At 34.1% G+C, this 21,234-nt stretch overlaps 1 protein-coding gene across 1 annotated transcript in view; it reads right to left on the bottom strand.

The window, feature by feature from the left end:
• Positions 1-5: 5 nt before the first annotated feature.
• The window catches only part of Ca-alpha1D (Ca[2+]-channel protein alpha[[1]] subunit D), a 34,753-nt gene continuing 13,524 nt past the window's right edge, over positions 6-21,234 (bottom strand). The window contains 19 exon segments of the mRNA XM_066731016.1: positions 6-5,668; positions 5,858-5,988; positions 6,787-7,272; positions 7,442-7,767; positions 9,770-9,886; positions 9,964-10,082; positions 10,200-10,301; positions 10,373-10,474; positions 10,545-10,883; positions 11,009-11,233; positions 11,330-11,484; positions 11,560-11,662; positions 11,741-12,079; positions 12,161-12,430; positions 12,522-12,723; positions 13,440-13,586; positions 13,679-13,731; positions 17,502-17,609; positions 20,838-20,945. Of these exon segments, the coding sequence (XP_066587113.1) occupies positions 5,261-5,668; positions 5,858-5,988; positions 6,787-7,272; positions 7,442-7,767; positions 9,770-9,886; positions 9,964-10,082; positions 10,200-10,301; positions 10,373-10,474; positions 10,545-10,883; positions 11,009-11,233; positions 11,330-11,484; positions 11,560-11,662; positions 11,741-12,079; positions 12,161-12,430; positions 12,522-12,723; positions 13,440-13,586; positions 13,679-13,731; positions 17,502-17,609; positions 20,838-20,945 (3,840 nt within the window). The 3' untranslated portion in view covers positions 6-5,260.

The following is a 21,234-nucleotide window of genomic DNA, read 5'->3' as shown; positions in this document are numbered from 1 at the left end:
TCGGCTACTCGGTTTCTTTATATACTTTATTTTATTACAGTACACGTTCAGGTTTATACATTGTACGTATAAATTTATGTAAATACGAAGAATTCTTCCTCCCAATTGAATATGCAGAAAATACAAAGCGTAGTTCTATCTACTTGTTGAACAAACGTTTAATTACATATGTACTTCTGATTTTAATCGACTTTTTCAAGGTTTGACATTCGGAGGAACTTCAAATGGACTCCTAGATGTCCAATAAATGTTCTAAATTGGATGAAGTGAAAAAGGAGTCGGTGCAAATATTTACAAAACCATTGATGGATCCAGCAAAAAGCTAGCTGGGAAAGAAACTAATTTTATTATTTTTCGTAGGACGGTTTTACACGAATTTTCATTTTTTTTAGGTATCTCTCTATTATTTTCTGGCAAAAATACAGAATCATATTTGGATCAAAGATTAAACAACATTGTAAAGGAATGCTGGCTTATAAAAATTACACGTGGTTCTTTGTCATTACTGTTTTTTTAGAGCTCTCGCTAAATACATTAGTTAGCATTTGCTGTCTTTCAAATACACTTATTATTTGCTATAAAATTGATTTTGGTTTTCCAGATGTGACGATTCCAATACCAAACATTTCCAAACGTGGCTGTAAGATCTCATCTCTCGTACAAAATTCGATAACGTGCTTCTCTGCTAATGTGCAAGAAATTAATGAGATTTCTGCATTCATAAAGATTGTCCTTAAACACGAAGATATTCACAAACTATTAATCAAAATATTATAGAATTTAAGTTTTTTCATGAAATTCAATTGCTTGCACGGAGACGGTTGAAGATTTGTAATTGTATTTTATTTCAGAATAAGCTTCATTAAAATTAATTAACAAGAAGACAAAGGAAGGTTCTTCCCCAACTCTCATTTAAGAAAATGAAGTTCCTATCCAAATTCATCAAATGAAAATCTCCATCAACTCTCTTATATATTATCTCAGTTTATTAAACAGCTATCGACTAAAGTATAGAAAACGATTGGACAATTAAATTCTACTACTTAACTTCTTCAAACAAGCGCTACAATACTTGGTCAGACTTAGATTTACTCAGTCGTACAATTTGTAATACTCAAAAATACAATTATTAATATACACGTATATGTACACAAACGTATACACGAGGGCTACAAAGTGCTTATTTCTCGTAACTCTTCTTTTTCTCATTTTATCATCATCTTTGTTTCATACTGATTACTTTCTACGTTAAGTCATCAGTACTTCGTATATATACATATATGTAATTATTATGAATATCAAATAATACTTGGCGTCACATAACGATTATATCAATTTTTCAAAAAGCGCGGATTAAAGTTGTGCGTAGAGAAAAATCTCCAATTGCGTTTCTATTGGTATTTCAGTAAAATGGTCCACACGTGAAAACTGGAAGAAACGAAGTCCTGCACGTTGAAGAAATTGGCGCCTAGTAAATCAGTTTAATAATATTTGACTGTATCAACCTTAAAGACCGATGCGCCAGCTGCTCTTTAAGATCTTTTCTCGTGAACCATTGATTTGTTGAATGCTTGATTGATTTGTTAAATTGCAACACGTTATCTTATTTTGCCCCTACAAAGTACAATTTACAATATGAAATCCAAATTTCTGAGGAGAAGCAAGACTGAAAATTTTTTCCGGCAGTGGAAGAAATGGAAAAAGTTTTGAAAGATGTAGAAGTTAAGAATTCCAGTGGTATTAAAAGTTATTGTCAATATAGCAAGGTTCACCTTACTAGATAAAAATAATTTGAAACATTTTTAGTAAAAAATATAAGATTAGTCCAATAAATACAAAATTATTGTTTATCTTTATTATCATGTTCAATCCATGTTTATCGTTATTGCGCTTGGTATTTCTCGTTATTATTTTATACCTTCTCGTTTTCGAGTCTTGCGTCTCGACAGATATGGCCACGTCGAAAATATTCGGATATTCGAGATTTACCACCGAGCTCTCCCAATCCAAATATACGAATAGCTGAGAAATCTGTGCGTTCTGTAGGGTGGTCTATTTTTAGGAGGTAACTGCTCGGAGAAATTCGGTGGAGGTTACAAAGGACAAAGTTCCATCGTTCCCGATCGGATCTCCATTCAATCCCAAAGCCCACAACTTCCCGTGTCATTCATAATAATTTTCTTTCTAATCTATTATAAAATTAACGCTTTGAAGCTACGAGAAATTCATTAGCAGCTTCTGCACTTTTAGGGAAGTCTGTACCCTTTATTCTCTTCGCTCTGAACAGTTTTGGCGTAAAATAGGATCAACTCAAAAAGATTTGTTTTTATTTTTCATTGGCTCGGTTGTCCGAAAATGGAGAAATAAACTGGAGAGGGAGGCAGGGGAGCATAGATTGATTCAAGGATCATCGCAACCTCCGAAAACGATGATAAAAGGAAATTTGAAACGTGTCCCGGTGTTGTAAGAAATTAGAACTACGATGTAGTAAAACTCCTGTAAGGTCCATTCAGCCATGTACAGAACCGATCGAGAATCGATGATAATGAATTAATTTAACTAATTAATCATGTTAACATCGTTCGTTAAACCACATTTAACTCCTTTTACTACACCCCCTTCACCCCACTCAGGAATCTCCACAAATGAAAAAAACTCGATCGTTCAATCCTATTTACAAATACGTAATTATTATATTATGAAATTATTAGATAGACAAAAAATAATTTTTTTTTTTTTTGAGAAATTCATGAAATAATTGATGAATTATTATTGATACAATTATTGAACCTTTAGAGGGTCAGGATTTTTTTCACTAAATCATAGATATTTCATATATGAAAGTTCTTTTATATGAATGACGTGTGGGTATATTTAGATATTCCAACCCTCTAAATTTTAATTAATATTTAAGTATTTTCACTCAGTGCAATTAACTGAGTAATAAAAGAAAACTATTCCAGTAATTAAATTGATAATAATCAATGATGAGATGATTCTTATCAATTAAATAAACTAATCCATTATATTTTTTATAGATCGTCTGTTGATCATACGCAGCATTACGACTTATCGGCACAACGTATATATTTACATCGTACAATATATACTTGTTATAATATCTAATATCGGTACAATTTCTTGGTGTATACATGCTCGACTTCAAAATTTTCTACTCTCTCCATTCTCTCTTTTTTTCTTTATTATTTTTGTAATAATTCGCAATAATAATCATATTTTGTCTAAGTTGATAAAAGTCTTCTCTGGTCCAAAAGAAGTTGCATATTGAATACTTAGGCACTTGTTATTTCCTCTATTAGAATCCATCCTTCGAAATAGTATTTGACCGGTGAAATCTAAAAACGACGATCGTATTTAGATTTTTCTATTTCTTTTCTTACTTCTTTTGTTGATCAATAATAAGAGACAATGAGCTTGAGGGAAGTAGCAACAATTCGAAATCCCCAGTATAACGTATAAAGCTTGACAAATATAATTTAAAATTGTATTTTAAAATTTCATTAAATTACTAGTTGTTTGCTTTTTTTTATAAGTATTTTTCTAGCAAACATGAAAATTCAATTTATCAATGAGTATGCACTGGCCATGGTAATATATTGCTGTGTGCCAATATAAGCTCTTTATAAATCGAATATTCATTATAGCTGGTTTAACCATTTGATCAATCGTATATGCTTTTTGGCAAAAATTTATTCAGTCGCATCATTACGGTAATATTTGATTTAAGTTTAATGTGTTTTTTTGTTATAAAGTTACGAAAATGAATGTTTTTTTTTCTTTCAATTATTCACGAAAAATGTTCCTCCTCTTTATAACAGTTTTATTCCAGGAGTAGTTATTCAATTATTGTTTTCCAATATACAGATATTCTTCGAAAACCTGTAATTTCGGAATACGTTTCCTGTAATAATTGTTTTAGTTGCTTTTTTCCTCCCGCTTGAAAAGCAAATGCTTACATTATTATTTTGTAACACGGCATTTCTAGAATATTCCCATAAAATTTAAAAATTCAATTTTTTTCCATTCAATCAACTTATTTTAAATTTGAGTAATCTTCATATTGACTCAATTTTTTAATTAAAGCAATCTTATCATTAATTTAAGTAAAACTTAACGGCACAGTCCATCGAAATTTTATCTCTTGAATATTTTCTTCAACTCGCTTGCATGGACCATTCGGATTGAAACATACGCAAGCCGAAAAATTGACGAAGTCTTCTGAAAATATTCAATCGACCTGCCAGGAAAATCATGAAACTGTGATCCATTCTAGATTAATCAATAAAAAGAAATATAGATTGAATAAGCTAATTCACAATCAACAAACAATTTTAATGAACGATTCAATCGTAATACGATTTCGTTTAAGATGAAAACTATGACGACTAATTTGAATAATATATCAATAATATTAGTAATACTATTATATATTAACAATATTAGCAATATTATTGTCTCAACAATATCATTAATATTATTATAAATTGTATATATAATATATAATAATACCAGCAATGTTATTGTACCAATACCAATAGTAATCATATATTTATCAATTATATCAATAATATTATCAATAAATTTAAGCTTCAGAGCTAAACATTTATAACATTTATAAAATTCGTATAATATTATTAAAACCAATCGCTAATGAGAGAATGGGATTGTTCCCATTTCTTGAAGGGCCCGTCACTCCGACAGCCTATACGAAAGCACCGGCTCAAACAAAGCATTGCATAACGCAAGACGAGTTAGTTCCTCATTCACTTAACCCTAGTATTATTAGCGTTAACCGTTGTAGATCCTTTTGTGGACTGTGTATCAGAATTTTTGTGTCGCACCAAAGTAACAAATTCTCAACATCAACGCTGCTTTGAATATTTTCGACTAAGTATAAGTTCTGAACTCTGCTAGAATTCGATTCTCTTCAGAGATTTTTTTCCATCCAACGGTACACGAAGTAGCCACGACTGACCCCTCCGAAACCGTAAAGGTCAAAACTATAAAAGATGTCTCTCGATAATCAATTAGACAGTAAAGATTGTGTATACATATAAAATGAAAACTAATTACGTTAAAACTTATATGAAAGAAGATGATATAAAAAAGTCATAAGATATATTAAAATTTTTGTTTGAACCAAAACGAGAGCAATAGCTTGGCACTTTAAGGTGAGGGAGGATGAGTCGATGGTTGAGTGGGGGAAGATGAGTGGATTTTAATTAATATTCATGCGGTGCTAAGAGGATGGTTGATGGGGGTGGGGATGTTGAGTATGATGCTGATGCTGAGATTGTGGTTGAAGTTGATGCTGATGTTGAATTTGGTGGAAGGATTGGTAAGGCGACGATTGGTCGCTGGTCGACCTCTGCTCCTGCAGAGGCTGGTATCCCATTACAGCTGGATCACCCAGCTGGTGATGCCCCCTTTGGTAAGGCGATGGTGGGTTCCACTGCTCTCCCCCAGGGGAGCCTTGGGTGAGATGGTAGCTCAACGAATGACCACCTCTACGCTCCTGCAGAAGCAGCTGATGCGCTGCCTGGTCCATCTCCTCCCGGGTCATGTCCAGGGCCTCCTGCATCTCTCTTGACGTATACTTCACGAAATCCGGATCACAGTACTTTCCCAAACCTTGTTCCACGAGAACCTAAAGAGATGAAGCATGAACATTATTGAAGACAAATGAAAGTCAGGAGGAATAAAAGGCGTATTATAAATGAGAATGTAAGTGGGTAAGAGGGGATTGGAAAATGTGGAAACGATTGAAAATTATATATGGGCAAAAAATATATGTAGGAAAATATTTGTATTATTGAGAAGAAAAGGTAGATCTTACTCTGCCAACAAGACTCTCTGCACTTCCAATGACCTCGAAGTTTGGCTTCCGGTCAGCCGGACTTCCTGGCAAACTGTGCGACAAACGTTCTGCTCCAACGCTGCCGTTACTGTCCCCGGCCCAGGATGTGACTGATAATTTGAGAAACCAAGTTTACTCTCTTAACAATTATATTAATATTTCTATTCAGTTGCAATTGTATTTTCATTTTTATAAGTGTCTTTTTGTGTTTGTATCAAAAGAAAAAAAAAGCAGGTGCTTCGATTGTATTATATTCAAAAAATTAGTGGAGATAATAAAGGCAAACCTTTGTTAGTGAAAACCAAGCGAGAAATCGTGATATATTATTACCGTTCTTATTGTGTTATTGTGGTAAAGTCCTGACTTAAGAGTTACATGAATCCTTAAATTAATGAAATTTAGTTAATAAATCAATGCTATTATCTACATAATAATTATACGAATCCACCACAAAATTGATTAAGAAAACTTGAAAAGAACATATCTGTTGGAACAAATTAAAATAAACTAAGAATGACTTTCAACTGAGTAGAAAATAAAATATGAAATGAAGAACTAAACTTAAACAGACAGAATAATTCCAAATTATGCGAAAATATATTGAAATAATCCGCAACTCTGTACGATTCAATTCTACTAAAAGATCAGACTACGAGTAGCTCTAGGGCGATTGAAAATAAGTTCAGTCATACTACATCTGTTCCGTAACAATTGAACGTCACCAAAAAATCCGAGACTCAGTCAACAAAAGCTGATCCCTGTCTGAATGTGGCTATACCCTTGTAGATGAGAATTCCACTGAAAAAACTTGCGAGGCACACGAATCCTCACGAGTGATGGTCGTTAAACGAAATGACTATGAAAAAAGAAAGAAAAACGTTGTCCTTGAGACGAGAGAAGCGACAGACCTCTGCCATGATAGGAAGCTCTGTGGGAGAAGCAAGATTCGCAGACCCTGCACTGTAGTCCCCTAGGATCGACATCAGCCAAAAGGCTAACGACAGCGATCGCCTGGCTCTGAGCCAGTTTCAGTCCATTCGCAACGGTATGCGTTCCACTGATGCTTCTGGAGGCTGGTGTCGTGGTGTTGGTGACCGTCGTGAGGGCGGTAGCCATGGTCGCTGTCATAGTGGTCATGGCAGTAGCCATGGTTGTCCCGGAGGCACCAGCCTCGTCTCTGGTCTTGAAACTCGAAGGAGCTGAACTTCCCTGTTTGGGACGTCGCAGATGTCTCCTTTGTGATCTTCCGATGGCCATGTCAGCCCTGAGGCTCGACCTTGCCGGTGCTCTAGCCGCCACCCTCGACGACACCCTGGCGCACTCGGAACTGTTCCACCTATCGTAGCCACTGGAGCCACTTCCTACCGAGGTGTCCTCGTCACGATCATCTACGACTGCTCGAAAAAATTAAACTTCCACCCACTGCGTCTTCCTCGTTCAAGGCCACTCCACCCGTTCCCATGCTCGAGACTCGCATTGTCGACATCGATCGAACGCGCACGATGATCGAACGATTTTCGGATATGGTGGAATGACCAAGAAGCGCTCGATTACTAATCGTACCGTTACCATGATCATCGGTCCATGCGACGCAATCGGCGCAGCATCCCCTGGTGGAGTAGGAGAAATAGGGGTTGGTACCGTTTGAGGAGGTTCCGAGGCTGGGGCTAGCACTGGGAGTGCTGGCTGCCGAGGTGTTGGCGCTAGTTCCTCTTGTCTTGTCGCTCGCTGTGATAGTCGTGCTTGTCGTTGCCTGCGTACCCGTCGCTGCAGTGATTGTTTGCCCTGTGTCGGTACTGGTGCTCGCTGCTGCGGATAGCGGGGGGATCCTGCGAGGTGGGGGCGTCGGCGGCGTCAACTGCCGCTTGATCCCGTCTTCAACACCGAGACTTCAAGCGAGAAGTCGTACGAGAGTCACGAGTTCCAGTTGGATATCGTTTGGAACCAGTTATTATTCGAGTAGCAGAATTATTTCCATGAGTAATTCGTCGAATGGAATTGGATATCGTGGTGTTACAATGGATGTGCCAGGCAGAGCGAAAGGAAGGCAGCAAGAAAAAAATTCAAGAAAAACCTCGTTTAGTTCTCCACAATCCTTAACAACAACACTGATATTCCTAAATAATAAAACGTTTACGAGCTTAAGAAAATAGAACTAGCACCAATTACATGCTACATGTCCGCCATTTGGATCTATCTGGAATGCAATGCAGGAGCTTTCAGGTCTTTAAACCGTAACTGCAATCTTTCAAGATTTTCTTTAATGTTCCTCTAAAAGTGTGTGTTCTTCGGCATAATCTTATACGAATTTCTCATCCTAAAAGCTGGCATTTCAGCAAATCACGAAGAAACTCCACTTAAAGAATCTCAACTACTTTTGCTAAACTAATAGAATAGATGTTTATTTACAGATTTATAAGAGATGTGATAAATATAACAGTAACAGAATCCGGAAGATGATGTATATATATAATAAGAATACACAGATGGGAATCGCTGCGAAATTAAGATTGTGCGCAACGTGTGGCCATGCAGTAACTAGCGATGCTGTTAAATGATATTAAGAAAAAAGCCAGAATTAATGTTATTAGTAGCCAAAACCCTAGCTTGTCTTACCATAATCGCTACTCGGATGAAGGTAATTACCGCTACCTGGTCCACTGAAACGTATGACAGTAAACAGAAAAGCGTAAAACGATGAAAAAACAATTTAATACACAATGACGAGAATTCGGATTCTTCGACTGGCAATTTTTGCCTCCAGGTGAATGTACAAAAAAGAAAAAAAAAACGATTCATCATACCATATGATATATGTAATATACTAAATTTACACTAAGAAAAATACCGGTTAAAAGTTATAGCCGAAGCTGCACAACTATTTTGGTGCACTTGATCATTGCTTATTTTTTGATCAACCAATATTTCATTAGTGTATATACAGTAGGAAAGATCCTTCTAACTCTGGATGCTTTTTCTTAATAATTCATACGAAAACTGATTATTTAAACTTTTTTAAATAATAGTTGCATGCATTAGGTACTTACAATTGAAATATTAGAACAATTTTAATCCATCCAATAAATTAAAAGATTTAATGGATTTAAGAAAAACTGACAAATATCCGGAGGTACAATCCATGTCATATCATCATAAAAATAAACTTACGAATTGCAATTGGTAATGCAAAATTCTGCAGTAAATATGCAGCTGTAAACAATTAAAAATACTAATAAAAGATTTTATTAAAAGAAAAATATCTTGCCTAATATATTAATTATAACTAAATATCTATAGTTACTAACAAAATTTTACTTTCACATAAAATCGACTGTTATTATAGATAAAGATACTTTAATGTTGTATAGCTAAAAGCTAATCGAAAAAATGAAATCCTTGTATTTTCTATTTTGACAATAAATTGTGCTCGATTTAAAAATCTAATGTTACTGTTTAAATAATGTCAGCTTGTCCAGAGGTATAAGGGTCTCCCCTGTATATCTATATATGTATATATTGTTATTATACTTATTAGGTTATATTTTATACTATATTATTAAATGCCATGTATATTATAATATTACAGATGTCTGATTGGGAAATGATGGAGTGAACATCGAATCTCATTAGAGTTACACCAGGACCTTAAAATTTAGACATCGATATTTCTGAGGAAAAAGAATAAAACACGACAAGTGACAATATTGAACTGATACCTTGCATGCACTAATTACATGTTGGAATCGATTTACATTATCAACCACCGAAAATCTCTTAGTGCTTTATTTACTCTCAGCCATTCTTGAATAATAGAAGAATTGCTGGAGGAGATAACGATGGACACAGCTATTAAGTAGGAAAATTAGTCAATGAATCGAATTGTCTACTTACTCGACTACTTTGTATGAGCTTTGATAAGGTTGCTGAGCAGAATTGCTGAAAACTGCGAGAGGTCTCAAGGGAATGCTTTCCTCACCTGTTTGGCTCATGGCTCCATCACTCAGACCCCTTAAATTAATTCAAATAACGTTTATAATTATTGTTCAACTTATTTCGCTAATTCATGAAACATTCTATATATTTACCCTGCTACATTTGGCACAACTTGATGAGATCTCGCAGTGACCTGATTGGAGCCATCATGTCCAACCCCTTTCTGTAGAGAAGAATAGGGTAGAAAATCTATGGAATTGGTCGGAGACGCCTGAGGAAAATTCATTGAACATTTAATTTTATTGTAAAAAATAACTTAATCATATAAGAAATAAATAATATATAGAACAAAATTATAATTAGACGTTGAAGTAATTTTTGCATTAACCTTTGTCGTAGAAGAGTTAACTTTGAGTGATCTCGCCCTATGAAAACTGTGATGCCCTTTTCGCATACTGGACCAAACGCTTCCAAAGAGTGAGTGGTTCCTCTGTAAGGTTAAAATTCATTATCATGTGAAGAAAAGCTTGAATTTCATTTTTTTTTTGTCAGATTTCATACCCTGTGCATTGGTTCTGGATTATCATCCAATAGTTCTTCTAGATTACCAGAAATAGCTCTCTTCAATTCTGGACCTGCCTCGTGTAATGTTCTTAGACCAGCCTACAAAGAGGAATATTATAGTTAAAACAAATACAGAAAAATGAAAATGGGGAAAGAAGGAAAAAAGTACTTGTAAAGTGACTGTATTGTGGCATTCTCTGTCGCCTTCCCTCATTTCTTGCTCTTTACGTTTCTTGAATCTTCTGAAGTAATCCTGGATCAAGAAAGTGGCATAAAATTTACCAACAGTTACTTCATCGTCCACCCCGGGTGGGGGTACAACTTGATCCAAGAGTTTCGAATTGGTTCTCTTCCAAATTTTTTTTATAACTGCGCGAAGCTCGGCGTTGGCATCGTCTATATTCCCTTCAGTTTTTATCTTTAACGAAGTTCGAACAACGGCGAATAATGTTGCATTGAACAAAACTGTCCCATCACTGTTTAAGGGCATATTCATCGAGACTAATTTCTAAAAATGAATGAAATAATCGTTTCAAATAAATCATTGACACATTGAAGTGATCGTTTAAAATATGATATACCTCAATATCATTAATAATATGCGCCAAAAATAAGTTTTTTTTAATAACCAACCTTGCAAGCCACTCTGTGGGGGCAAAGTTTACCAAAACCAAGTGGCGGTGAGATTTTTCTCAGTAAAGCAACGACATCGAGATGTTTGATCCTGCCTTTGGCATCAGGATCGTATTCAGACCACAATCTTATAAATTCGTCTAAGTGATGGGGCCCTAAAATCGACCAGTCCCTCGTCAAGTAATCAAAATTGTCCATAATAACAGCGACGAACAGATTTATAATCTGAAAAAGTATAAATATATATGCATAATTGTAATGACGGGAAATTTTTACTAATTAAAAGTGAATTCTGACAATACACGTGATTTAGATACTTACGAGGAAAGAGCATAAAACGTAGAAGGATATAAAATATGGAAAGGCTATATCCGAGCCACAACTAGGTGTATCGGGTTTCTCATCGCTGTTTGGATCGCATTTAACTTCCCCGGGACGAGATGAGCAGTCCAACATTATTTCTTGCCACGACTCACCTGTAGAAATAGAAATTGATCTTCTTATTTGATTTATCATTATTATTTTAATTTAGTATAAAATAATTACTTTACCTGTAGCTGATCTAAAAAGAACTAATATAGCTTGCGGAAAAGATTGGAAATTGTTATTGCGGTGAATATTTGTTTCAGAGTCTATCGCAATTCTTCCAAAAACCTAAAATTAAAGAGAAACAAAAAAGGAATTGATGAATATGTTCATTTTTGATCATTTGATATCGCGTCGTTCACTCACTTGCATGCCTATCACAGCATAAATGAAGAAAAGCATAATAATCAGCAGTGCTACGTAAGGCAAAGCTTGGAAGGATTTTATGAAGGTCCACAACAAGGTCCTTATACCCTCCCCTCTGCTCAATAACTTCACAAGTCTCATAACTCGAAAGAGTCGGAAAAAGTTTATGGAAATCTTCGCTGAACCAGGCTGCAATCATCGATTGTTGATAAATAGATAAAATATTGAACAATTGTTTAATGAAAATATACGTACATTAACTTCCGAATATACGATGTCGATGAAGCTTCCTAGAACTATGATGAAGTCAAAAACGTTCCAGGCATCTCCAAAATAATTCTGAAATAAGAAAAATACATTTTTATAGAAAATATATTTCAATAGTTGTATTTTTAATGACGAAGTGTATGCTTCAAGTACCTTGAATCTAAAAGCTGCTAGTTTGAAGACAAATTCCAATGCAAAGACTGCTGTAAATATCATGTTGAGGACATCGAGTGCTTCCGTGTAATAATCTGGCTGCCGGTAAAACTTCATGGCCAGTGTTACTGTATTAATCATAATTAATATGAATATTGTATATTCGAAAGGTTGTGACGTCACGAACCACCAAACTTTGTACTGTATTCGATGCTTTGGTATGTATCGTCTCACTGGTTTAGCCTTCAATGCAAACTCGATACAATTCCGCTGCAAATAGTTGAACGATGAGCATCAAAATTAATTTAAAAGCAAGCAAAGTTTTTATTAATTCTATCGCTCTTTACTTTCTGGCGCTTACCTGATTCTTATCGAGTTCGCAATTTTTGTACTCCTGTTCGCCCTCATTTTGGAACGTTACGATAACGAAACCGACGAAGATGTTCACCATGAAGAATGCAATGATAATTATGTAAATTATGTAATAAGCTGCTACTATCGGTCGAAAATTATGAATTGGTCCATGATCCTCAACATTCGAATTAATCGAGACATGCAATAACCTGGAAAGTTTCAGTTTGCATTATTAAACACATATTATATGTGATAAATGATATATCTATATATTGTTATACTATCAATAAAGCACTAATCAACAGTGAGCTTAACGTAATTTTGTCAATTCGAATTATTATCAAAAGTTTGCAACAGAATTCTTATTTAATCACAAAGAGAAATTATTATTAAAAATAATAAGCAAAATAAGTTGGAATAATCAGTGTTTCATGAAATTTTTAACCCGATTTCACAAACTTATACTTAAATACCAAGCCACTACTACTACAGTCATCTTTTCTAAAAACAGTCTAATAATAGGAGTAATTCAGTACTGAACTATCAATTTTAATACAAACTTGTCCTACAAAATATATATAATCCTATATTATATGAATAATATTTACTTACTGTAGAATTAAAAATATTAATTTTTTATATGTAAAATATATTCAATTTATTTTTATAATTCTAACTGCTTCATTTATACTTAATAATATTATTGTTAAAAAACCAAGAGTCTACATTTTTTTTAAATGGTTTTAAAAATTGGTTGCTTCGATTAAAGTACACTGAATCTTGCGTCATACGTCAGCTTACATCTTTAAACTTGGCACGAGACTCTATCGGGTCTCTTAATTATTAAACTATTATTATTTTAGATTATCGCGAGCAGTATAATAAGAAATCATTATTATTTTATGTTATGGATTAAGATACTTACGTTGGCCAACCTTCGAAGGTCGATACCGTGAATAAAGTTAACATTGCTTTGGCAACATCATCAAAGTGGAAACGATTTTGAATCCACAGTCTATCCCTTACCGCTGGTTTATTGACGTTTCCACCCTCAAACTCAATAAAAGTACCCCTATAATAACATTTGTCATTAAAACTATTCTATTACAGAAACACAATTATTACAAATTACAACAATACAAAATTTGAAATTTCTTCACTCACTGGCAGGTCTCTTTCGTCATTTTGGATCCATCGGTACAGAAAAAAAATCTTCCCTATATATTACACAAACCATATATTAATTATAAATTTTGAACGATCTTCGTAATAAGCATTAGTAAGGAAATAGCCGCAGACAAAAATGAAGATAAAAAGAAGGATTTGATTTAAGCCGAGAGTGAGAAATTTTGAGATTGCGATCGATGAGAAATTAAAGAAAAATAATTTTAATGAGATGAGTGATGGTCGGATTCGGATTTCAAGATAAAGATAACCAGCACACTATTGCGATATTGGCCAATGCAGAATTGTTAGCAGCGAGCAAAATAGAAAGGAAAATCGTGAAACTTCAAACTTGATAAACATTGCTACACACTAACACACACGTACATGGAAAATACGAATGAATGTGTTTACGTGCGTATAATAATTAATAATAATAACCCCGAATAAACAAGAAATTAATCATTCGTACCGTCTCACAAAATATAAATTAAAATAAATATTAAGAATATATAAATATAAATTGAATTAAAAGCTTAAAATTTTCACCCTTTAAAACAAATAATCATTCTTACTTTTCTTTAAAATTATTCCGATTGCAATATATGGATAATAAACAAATTAAATACTCGCATTATACAAATCTAGTGGAAAATTGGTGCGTTCAAATAGCTGTAAAATTATTTGAAAAATATTGTATCCTTGGTTAACGCGTAAGATTAATTTCTCGAACAAGGAGCATTTTAAAAATATCCTTGGCCGAGGAATTTATTAAAGAAGGACACTGTACAGTGACAAAAAACACACATAACCCAGTTAGTGATTATTTCTTCCAGACCATAATTGCTTGCAAAAGCATGAAAAGCTTCGTTACTTAATTGATGCAATTTTACCCCTAATTTATCCCAAGTGCCATGTATAATAATATAGTATGTATATTTGTATAATATATAATGTAATAAATAGTATAATATAAATCGGTGCTGAAACGAGTGCAAATTGATCTCCTTATGGTTGATGGGAAATTTTCAAACGTCATTAGAGACATATGAAGAAAAAAAAATGAAAAACTCGTCTCTGCCTCTCGGTACTATGATAGAAAAAAATACTGCGCAGTTCTCGTTAAGCATTGCAAAATGATTGATTAAAAAATGGTGCCTTTAATATTTATATTATCGAATATCGTGCAAAAGTCGATCGATTAGAGTCCAATGCATCTCAATCCTTTCTCTCCCTTGATCACTTTCACACAACGAACTTGAAAAAGTAAAGTTTTAATTTAACAGACTCGCCATTCGAGCAATTGGCTCGATGCAGAATTAAATCACTTAGTGCTCAGAATTCTGTTTATCAAGCAAATACCAAGACATTAGATAGAACAACTGCAATGGATACGCATATATAGAAGAATTCCATATCCAAAATGATAGAATTGAACCACCAGAACCCAGAATTCTGTTTACCACACAATTTCATATCCATAATAGTAGAATCAAATCACGAATGCCTAGAACTCCACTTTACCACACAAATATCCACGCATATCCAGTTATACATGATTACCTATATTTACAGAATTATTGTACAGTTTCGTGTTTCTTGATGCTTGCATATGACAATATCTATTAGATTAATATCGATTAATATTATATTACATGTTTCCTTGTATCAAAGGTCATTCATTCAGATTTATTCTGCCTGGTGAATAAATCTGTTTACATGTCGTATAAGGTAATTGTGCCATAGCATTAAAAGTGATCAGATATTGTTTAAATTTCACAAATATGTAGGTCATTATATCAAAATCAAGAAGATGTATATTGAAAAATACATATAGATCGTTGTGTTAATAAGATTATACATTAAAATGAACAGGATCTTATTGTGTAAAAGTACAGAAAATTAATGAATTCAATATTTATACAAAGAGTAAATAAACAAAATTAATGAAATTTTGATGTTATTTTTTAAATATATATAAAAAGTTTATGGAAAGAATAAAATATTTAGTTAGGATGATTTCTGAGTTATTCGATAATTTAAGAAAGGATCAACTTAACATTTTTGTACATATACTTAATGGTCTGTATTAAAACATCAGCGTACAATATCATTAAAGCAAGTTAACTAAATGTGATTATATATATATATATATATATTATTATTATTCATTTCTTTTATATTAATAATATCTTCTTGTTTATGAAGTTTAAATAATATCTGTTTGTTTTAGTGATTTGGCCATAACTCTTTCAATTTAATGGCCCTACTACCTTAATCAAGGGATCCAATTAATTCGCAGGGATCGTTTTATCAATCAAGCGAGCGTGTCGATTGATTCAATTAAACCAGATAGGAATTAATTGTATCTATTAATTTTATTGATTGATTGATTATTGGTTAGTAGATAAACGCGTTTGATTATATAAAGCTTCACTCCATGCAGCAAACAGGACGAAAAAACATTAAAACTTGCTTAATTGCTCGTGATAATTCTAATTCGTGACAAACAACTGTAATTTTTGTTGCTCTTTTATAATGTCTATGATGATAAAAAATTATGCTTGAAAAAAGTCTTTCGCAATATACAAAAATTTTAATTATTTAAAAGTGAAACGTTCGAATGTCCTTCAGTGTCCTGCATGCTGAATATTTTACAGTGACATGTTAGAAAACAACATATACAATGACGACGAGCACAACGAAAAGCAATGGCAATAAACTTCACGACGCATTAGAAATATGCATAGATAAAGATGTACGGAATTTTTGTTACACCGAGAAATAGTAAATATAAATTTAGCTGACTTGAAGTCTTGCAAGTAACTAAAGAAACATTTTATAAATATAGAAAAACTCTTATATAAGATTAAAAAAAATACGTATAAATTTTGAATTTTAAAGAGAATAGAATCTGGAATAAAGAAAGGTATGAGAGAAAAATGAGAGATTATATAAAATAGACGAACGTCGTGAAAGCTTTTACACAAATTTTCCAAACGTTATCGCAGATAATTTCGCGTAAAAAAATCTGTTGGCCAGGATGAAAAAGCCGAAGACTTCCGGTTGATCCTGCCATGCTGATTGGTAGTTTCTGATGAATATTTTCCCGAGGTGAGTCATGCACTACGACTAAAGCTTCATTCTCACATATACAACGCAAACTGCACATGCCCGCACAGGAAGTGACTGTGAATCCACTACTCCCGCTTCTTTTTCTCCGGACTTCCGGTCTCTTATCAACCTCTCCCCTCTTAACACACTTTTTCCACATCCTCTCCCATTTTTATCTTTCTATTCTTAATTGTTAACCACGTGCTCTTCAGGGTGCTGTTACTGTACATGAACACTCGCAGAAAAATGCAAGCTTCGTTAAAATATCCCCCATCCATTTTTCAATTTCACTAGCATTAAAGTACGAATTTTACTTAAGTAATGCAAACATATGTGTAATCAGCAGGATTTTTATTTTTTACTGAGTAAGGTCATGAATAAATTCAAATTCAGTAAACATTGTAGTAAAATTAAAAATGTCTAAATAGGGCAGAAATATTTGAGCGAAGCTGAATTTTCCTTTAATAATAAAACAAGAGAAACAGAATTTAAAAATAAATACGACAAGGATGAAAAACACGAATTTCGGTGATAGAGGGATAGGGAGGAGTGGAGTGTGAAGAATCTGTTTGTCGATTGTTTAAGGCAGGATCGAGTAAAGTAAGGAGAAGAGGAAGCATGTGGCTTGGGGGAGAGGGGGAGGGGGGGGGGGGTCTGGGTGATTTGTGAGAAATACTTTTTTTTTTAATTAGAGGATTATTGGCTTTACCTTAAATAGCTGTACCCCGATAACAGCGAACAAGAACTGTAGGAGATAGGTGACCAACATAATGTTTCCGATTGTTTTAATGGCGACAATCACACACTTGACTACGTACTTATTTTCACGTAGTTTATTGGGCAGGATGTGGTGAACAGACAGAAAGAGAGAACAAAAAAAGAAATAGAATAGCATTATTAATTTCGGAGTCAGCACCAATTTTAGGATGATTCTTGGTTAGGGGGGAGTGGATACGGGTTTTAATTCAATATAAAATCTCATTAAATCTTTTTTAAATAAAACCACCCAATCTCCGCACAGCATTATATATTAAATAAATTAATGCAGAATGTGTCATATTGCTTCGACACATTATAGGAGAGCTCTCTAAATTAACACCGAATCTTCCTATACGTTTCGTTCCTGCTCTATAAAAGTTTCGTTTATCTCGACGTCAAATTTTATTGCATCCTCAATAAAATTTGCCAAAGAAGTAAACGTAACTGGTTTAGTGGGAAAGAATCTTTATGTGTGTGTGTGCGTATTAAAAATAATTAAGTCTTTTAAAACTTAAATGTTAACCCCTCAGCTGGCATCGATTGCCGCACAGCTCTTTCGCAATTATTCGTTTTAGTGCAGTGTTTTCTTCGCATATTCAAGGACACATGAGAGGCGATTTAGTGGACAATTTTATAAATGTTGCGGGCAACATTCGCAGAGCCAAGCCCTCGCTATCCACCCAACCCATCAGTGCTCGATGTTTTTTCTTGGCAATGCACCCATGGGGCATGAAAGTTTGTCTTCTTTTACTTTCCAGCATCGACAAGCTTTCCACAAACGCACACTTGTACCTTCGCTCGCTCTCGGGTAGTTGCGCGCGCATCACGTGACTCGTTAGGTGGAAACATTATTTATTCCTTTCATCACTTCACGTTTTTATTTTTCATTATTTTTTCATAAATTCTATCAAATTATTCGCTACTTGCATAAAAGTTATTAGATTCGTGTCAAAAATATGGATCAATGGTTTTTCTCCTTCGAACCTTTCCTCCATAACTCCCCTAAAAACGATTGAACAACACCAATATTATCCTGCGGGAATGAAATTTATTAAATAACAAACGATAGAAAAATTATCAATGCCTTGTCATGATCTTATACGTGTCAGGTATTATAATGCATTAATATTTATAATACGGATATTATAATTTTACGATCCACCGATACGGATCACGACTATTGTTAAAATTCGTGCAAAAAATAAATAGTAATTTGCTTGTTATTTAACAACGCTTGTGGACCAAGGCATTAATGCTCTCTATAGTAAAATTTACAATGTGTGATGTAAATCGATACACGTAAAGGCTTCATTACACGCAGACATACACATATAATTTACTACATATACGAGAAATGATTTTAGTCTACTTTACTTAACGTCAATCTGGAAATCGAATCAATTAGACCCCGTCCAGCTATTCCTGTGTAGAACGATGCACTGTCTCTGTAAATCCCTAAAGATTATTCCATTAATCGATCGACTTCGATCGTATACACCAATGTGATGTCACCAATTTCTCTTGCAATCATTTTCAGCCCTTCCGAAAAAGCCCAGCTGTTCACGTATAATCGGAATAAAAGTTAACAATGGCATTTTCAAATGGCTGCATCTAGATTATATTAGTATTCGAAATTCAGAAATTTGAAGTGAGACGAAGCGATGACGATGGTTATTATTTTTGTTATTATTATTATTACTTCTACGGCTTATGATTCTTTTTGCAGCAATTATGGTCAAGACAAGCTGCGCAATGACAGGTTTCTTGACTCTGAGTCCCCGAAATCCTGATTCCTTACTCACCGGTTCAGTGAATAATAACAAATGAAGGAAAAAAAACAGGAAAATATTATTGTTACTACAATTCTGCTTCTTATACTTTTTTTCCTTTTATTGAATAATATTTTTTCAACGCTCGATGCAGTTTCAGCTTTTCCGTGTAAGATTTGGAAAAAAGAAAACTTTTTATCGAGGAGAAAAAAAAGCAAAAGAAAAAAGTCAAAAAAGCGAAGAATTCAGAACAACAAGATCAATTTATTATTTGGCAAAAATTTTCCCGTCGTGTTAATACAGCGGCACACCACTGCAGCAGCCGACACAATCATGCAATTTTTAAAAAATTCTCTACTGTCAGTCAGAACCATGAAAGCCTACGGTATAGGTTTTACACTTGTAAGTGTATATTTGTATTCGTGTAAAAGGGATAGGATTTTTCTCATTCCTTAGACAAAATCGAAGCCTATAAAGACCAATTTCAAGGGGGAAATAGGAAGGGAAGGTAACATTAAGGAAAATAAATGAATTTAAAAGTAAGATTGAAGGCAGAAAGGAGAAAAATTAGGAAGAAAAGAGGATAGAGGAAGAATAGATATATTCTCAAAAAGGGAAGAACAAAATTTTTAAATTGTAGAAACATTGAAAAAGTTGGTAAATTATTAGTGAATACCAGAGAATAGTAGAATAAAGAAGAAAACTGAAAGAGATTCTTGACAAAGATTATAAATAAACTGACAAGGAGATAAAGCAAGAGAGTTCAAGGGGTAGTTAAATCATCTAAATCATATTTTTGTGTTGTTTCCAAAAGCAAATATTTAGGTAAAACTTTTTGGAAAGAAGCTTAGCGACGGTGGAAGGTTTCGGGGAGAGTATCGAGACAAGAAACCCAATGCTTAAATCATATCATAGGAGAAACAAAATAGTATGTTTGAGAGGGAAGGTACCCAAAGGTGCATTTGTCAGAAAAAACAAGAGGCGTACTGAGGTGGTAGTGAATTGGTGAAATTAGCATTAAAATGTAAATGGGAAACGTTCGTTTCCACAGCTTGAAAATCAGGAATAGGGCGGGGGGGGGGGGGGGGGGGGGAGCGCCAAATCTCTACAAAAAAATATCCCTACTCGTACACCACCTACTCTCACTCACTTTTAGGCTTAACAAAATTAGTCATCTTAAAGCCCCTCTTAAATCTATCAAATACGCTTAAAAAATGGTAAAATAATTATAAAATTTGTTTTCACAAAAAATTGTGTGAAAAGCTCTCACATTTATCTTTACAAAAAAAGTTTGTGAAAATTTGGCTCTTGGAGTGAAGAGAAAAATAGGGCGGGGTACGGGATGCTATATGGTGGTCATTTGTAAGGGTGTTACGAATAAGGGTAAAGCTTGCGGAGTATATACGTCTATGTAGTGTTCGGGTATTGCCACTCCAAAAGAAAAATGCTAAAACACAGGTTTTGTTTAAGGAGAATCGCAAGGGTGGCGTTTATAATGCGGGGCCTGGCGGTCCTACCTTGAAAAGCTGTACGCCTATGACAGCGAACACGAACTGCAGGAGGCTGGTGACGAGGACTATGTTTCCGATAGTCTTTACGGCTACGATGACGCACTGTACTACGTGCTGGGTTTAACATTAATCAAAATACAATTTCATTTCTTTGCCAGGATTGCTTTTCCTACGACTTTACACAACTTCTTCGACATTTTACCCTAATAAGCTTTCTAACCTACCTTCTATTTTACATGTTTTCCTTTATCTATAGCCCTCGTTCTACTCAATTCTTTGCACTCTTTCCTAACTTACTATCGATGCTTCTGAGCTATTTTTTTTGCCAGAGTGTAAAGCGTTGATGCTTCAATCATATATTTCATGCATTTCTTTATACTGAATTGCTCGTAAATTATCCCCT

The sequence above is a fragment of the Prorops nasuta genome, unplaced genomic scaffold (genome assembly GCF_024137725.1).
Source record: "Prorops nasuta isolate Cenicafe-Biocafe unplaced genomic scaffold, Cenicafe_Pnas_1.2 PNAS00008, whole genome shotgun sequence".
NCBI classification, from domain to species: Eukaryota; Metazoa; Arthropoda; class Insecta; order Hymenoptera; family Bethylidae; genus Prorops; species Prorops nasuta.
The sequence above is the reverse complement of the archived record's forward strand: the minus strand, read 5'-3'. Positions and strand labels throughout refer to the sequence as shown.